Genomic DNA, 5260 nt, shown 5'->3' with positions numbered 1-5260 from the left:
TGCAGTTAAAATATCTTTAACGTTTATAAAAATCAAAATTTGCTTAACAATTTTAAAAATATAAAAAGGTTCAAATTCGACAAATCTTTATTGTCCAAAAAGTACAACCAAGAAATTCAGTGTTGTATATAATATTAAAAATGTGAAAATAAATAATAATTGATTTATATTTTGTGCAAACGGCTTAAATAAAATATATTATAAATCTGTTTTGGTAATGTATAGTATAAAAGTAAACATAATCTTTAAGCCAAATAAAAATAATGTAACCTAACAAACAAAAGTATAATTAAATTTAATGCAATTAGTAATATATGACTTTCTTTTTTTTTTAATATTAAATTAGTGGACAATTATATTAGGCTTGTTATGTATAAATAATATGTATAAGAATAATGTTTGTAAGAGCTTACTTATTTAATGCGGAAGAACTTGAGCGTTAATTTTCATTCGAACTGGATGATTGTTTTATCTACTGTGGATTCGTATACAGCTGCATAGTTAATTTTCTATGATAAATGTTATTTTATCATTTTTGAAAGCGTTGAAGCCACACTACCTTACGTCCATACGTTATAATACTCATAAAATAAAAATCGTAAAATAAAATATTAAATAGTAAAAACATTTCAACAGCTCGAAACATTAAATAAGCTTTTAAATACAAAATAATTATGTATGTATATAAATTATGATACATTTTAATAAAATATGTTATTATTCCAAAGTCTTACAAAAAACCGAAAATTTTGTATAACAATACATACCTAATAAGTTAAAATATATTATTATGACGTGGTTTTTATTTATCCTTTTCATATTTATGCTTGCGAGCTTATAAAATACTCTGTAAACCTTTATAATATTATTATTTTTATATATAGTATAAGCTTTAATATAAAAGTCGTTTGATTCTTGCGTTTATTGTGTAAAATAAATGTATGTATCTGTGATACTACGCGAATGTACCTATATGTATATGTACATAATATGCTACAGTCAAAGTTGAGAAAAACGGTCATGTAAATATTGAATTGGCAACCAGCTATAAACGACCAGAAAGACATTAACAGATAATAAGTTGCTTTACCTTCAATTGTTTTGACAAAAGCTAGGTAAATTCATTCATTTTAAATTTATGATATTTAATGAACTAACAACATTTCACTATGATAATATTATGCTGATATAGTATCCTCCTCAATAATGAGTCGATTCTCAAGTACATTTTTTTTTTTTAATGAACATATAAATTTCCACATTTGATTCTGCTTTGCAGGACTGGTCACTTGTCTGAAAAAGTGGATTGATTGTTTTTTGATGTACGACTTGAAAGTATCGACAGAGTATTTGTTATAATACATATAGAAATTACACTATACATGGAAATGTATAAATATATATACGTCGGACTACAATACAATGTAATAATATAGCATACAGTGACCTACACTCGATCATTTTTCGTTATAATAATACGTATTATATCATGAACTCATGAATATATGACTATTATGACTAGGATTTGTATTAATTTGCATTTTTTATTGGTCGTCGTATTGTATACTCAGTAAGCCCAAAACATGTTTCATGGAAATAATATGTGAATAAGATTCACATTTTATATTTTTAAGAGTAAATTTTACAATTTTAAGGTAATATTTGGTCTTATGATGACACTATTTTGTAATTAAAATTAAAAACTTAACGTATTTGGTTAAGATGAAATAGGAATAGAATTTTAATAAATACTGACAATTCAGTAGAAATATTATAGATAAATTTAATGTCAAACTACCCAATTATTTATAGTACTGTAACGTCCCCTCTACACTAATTTTTATTTTTTTTTATTTTATTTAGAAATTATAACTACACAATAATTCATGAATAAATAAATAATGTTGTAACTTATTTTATTTTAATTCAAAACTTAGTTACTTAAATTATGCTTGATTTTTTTATAAAATAAGGTTATATACAACCCTATTTTACCGCGTATTTGGTGTTTAAACGTATTATGTATTCTAAGAAAATATTTCATGACTTTGTGTATAAATCCGAGCCTACTCGTACGATGACTCATAACGTTGTTCGCTGTCCCGCCAAATTTACAATAAAACCAAGACGACGACTACAACAACAAAAACAACAATCATCAGAGTGCGTACCATCGTACCCATACATAATGATAAAAATGTTTATATTATTTTTTATTTTCATGTTATATCGTGCGTACGCAAGACACGAAAAATAACCCTAAACGCGTACAATATCAACATAATACTATAAATATATATAAAATCATAGTTCATAATGCTCACCGATAAAAAGCATCTCCGGATGGACGATGACGCGGCGCAGAGCATGTGCGTGTGCAGCGGCGTACACCAAGCGGACAAAGATATCAAAACAACAATAATAATAATTTATTACGTATAGGAATAATAACCGATAACAATTATTGTTTATTGCGTTAACAGTGTACATGACGAGCAAAATATAGTCTGTTGGAGAGAGTTGAGGTCTTTGTGTTCGGACACCATCATAATAATAATACGTACCTGTGACAACGAAGTACCTTTGTATAATCAGTAATTGATTTTTTTTGTGGAAGAGGGTTAATGGGCAGTGTACCGAGTACATAAAGTCGTTCCAGTCAACTTTAGCTAGGCCGATGACCGATAGCCCGTGGATCTCTACTAAGATGATTTCAAAAATACGTTTTCCGTTTATGTAAGTCGATATTATACGAATAAAAACCCAAAAGTTACCAACCTACGTAAAAAAAAAAGAAAAAAAACCGTATTCTCGAGGAGGATCGCGTGGCGTACGTCGTTTTACATTTGTTCGTTGTTATTTTAATCGTCATGAACTGATGTTTACAGGTTATCGATAGCTGCAGATAAAGTGATGGTGCGTGGCAGAGTCAGATCCGTTCACGGAATACTGTGTACAATTTTTTGCGCGAGTCCATCGCTGTGAACAGTGTAAACTTTATTGTTTTAAACGGAACATTGCGTAAATCCAAATCAAATAGGAAAACACGACAGCGGCGAGACGACGCACGAGATTTTCAAAAATTTTATTTCGGGGCGGTCCCTATAAAACCCACAGCCGTGAGTGACGCGCGCGTACACGTATAATACGCTGCCATACGGGTAACGACAATGGGACGTGCGCGCACACACACGCGCAAGCACGCGCCCACACACACACACACAAACACACACACACATGGTGCGCTGTTATTCTTCGCATACGAAGACGACGAGGAGGCGGCGGGTTTGTACGATAGGTATATATAAGGTGGCTGCAGACGAGATCAGGACCGCATTCCGATCCGAGACTCGACGACGACGGCGGTGGCGGCGGCGGCGGCGGCTATCTTGTGAGTTTTGGGCCGCACTCTTCGAGAAACGACGCACCTGGAAGAACGAGTGTCTGCGCTCTCACGTCGTACAGACACGCATATCTTTATATTATATAATATAATATTGTATCATATCGTAGCGTACGGACCTCGAACCGTCGGCGGCCGGCGCAGTCATGTGCCGTACATTGCGCCGTCAGCACCCGAAAATGGGTCCGATGCCGAAGAACCTCGGCGATTCCTACGCCAACCGTCTCGACGTCTTGAAACAAGTGAGTAGTACCTCGTCAAAAGCGTTCGACCGTAACGTTTACACAATACATACATAAATATACATGAGACATACCCGCGGGGGGGGGAGGACAGTCCCCCTCACAATCCTAGACTTATAAATTTCGTCTTTTCAAGACACGAGCGCGTCGTAGTCGCACGCCGTTTTTAGCATTTTTTTTTTTTTTTTTGTTTTTGTTTTCATTAACACGGTTTTTTATTTTTGTCGTGTTACTTTATAGGCGTTGAAACCGTACCGGGACAACAACGCCAACTGTCTGCGGCTGATCACCAGGTCGGCTAGGGTGAACCTGAACAAGCACTGGAAGAGTCTGGAGAATCTGTTCACGGCCGGGCACGACCGTCGTGCAGACGTCAAGGAACGCGCCCAGAACGCGGTCAACGAGATGCTGGAGAACGGGGAGAACGAAAGACCCGCGGCGGCCATGGAAGCAGCAGTCGTCTACACCAACCCGACAGCGGACGCGGTGGAAAAATTCCAACATTTGTACGTGAACGATCGTTGAGGATCCACGACAACCGCACACTTGGTTTGATGAAGTCGGTGGTGCGAGGTGGATGTTGGGGAGGGGGGGGGGGGGCGATGAGCTGAGATCGTAAATTGTTTATTGAACACACTTTATATTATTAACACTATTATTGTGTACACCTACGTGTGCGTACCTCATGTCCTTCATTGTTTTTTTTTTTTTTTTTTGATATCGTTTTATATTTTATTTATTTATATTTTTTATTTTATTTAACACGCGCACGCACCAACACGTTATTATATTATTATATATATATATGCACAATTTTACGCACCGTTTTCGCACTGGTTTTTATCCGCACAACAGCACCGACACGCACGCTTATACGCACTTTAAATGCACTCAAACACATAAATAGCACGATAAGACATTAAACATAATATTTAATGTTCACTACATAATATATTATTATATCACATCGCACTCGTTAAATGTTATCATGCACCGTTATGTTCACATCACACATTATTAGATTTTATGTAACATTTTTATCATCCGACGAGGAATACTGCACCACACCGCAGAATGATCCGGATCGTTATTAATGTATGACATATTCCTGCACTTTAGACTAAAATGTACATAATTTTTTTATTAGTTTTAAGTTTATGTCAGTCAATTATTGACGACAAACAAGAACTATGAAATACTGAATTAGTTTTTATACCTAATTCGCATGTCTCACGACGTCGATTAGAAGAAATTAGAATTTAGAATTTTAGTAAGATTAATTAAATATATTGAATCTGTGATTATATCGAATTAAGTTTTTATTTTTATGTTTAATTCGCTATTATATTAGATATTATATTGATATATTGCTATTATTAACGCCTCGCGTGATTTATTATATTAATTACACAATTATCGAAACGTGAAAAAGTTTTAATTAGACCACAATTTTTTATTTTTTTAAACTTATTATTGTTATTTATATTGTTAAAAGAATATTTGCTCAAAAAATAACAGAATCCATCCATCCATATATTTAGTTATTAAGCAAAACATATTTTTAGTCAAAGCTTGAGGACTACTGCTGCCGAAGCTTAGTATTAGATAAATAAAA

General features: G+C 33.7%; 1 protein-coding gene across 1 annotated transcript; it reads left to right on the top strand.

The window, feature by feature from the left end:
* Nucleotides 1–3316: 3316 nt before the first annotated feature.
* On the top strand, nucleotides 3317–4949 carry LOC112597349. Its single transcript, XM_025343364.1, has 2 exons — nucleotides 3317–3645; nucleotides 3886–4949. Exons 1-2 carry the CDS (start codon nucleotides 3550–3552, stop codon nucleotides 4168–4170), a joined length of 381 nt encoding a protein of 126 aa, XP_025199149.1. The 5' UTR covers nucleotides 3317–3549; the 3' UTR covers nucleotides 4171–4949.
* The last annotated feature ends 311 nt before the right edge of the window (nucleotides 4950–5260 follow it).

This window comes from Melanaphis sacchari, unplaced genomic scaffold, assembly GCF_002803265.2.
Source record: "Melanaphis sacchari strain LSU unplaced genomic scaffold, SCAv2.0 Contig40_pilon_pilon, whole genome shotgun sequence".
Lineage (NCBI taxonomy): Eukaryota > Metazoa > Arthropoda > Insecta > Hemiptera > Aphididae > Melanaphis > Melanaphis sacchari.
Note: the sequence above shows the minus strand (reverse complement) of the source record. Positions and strands in the feature narration are given on the sequence as shown.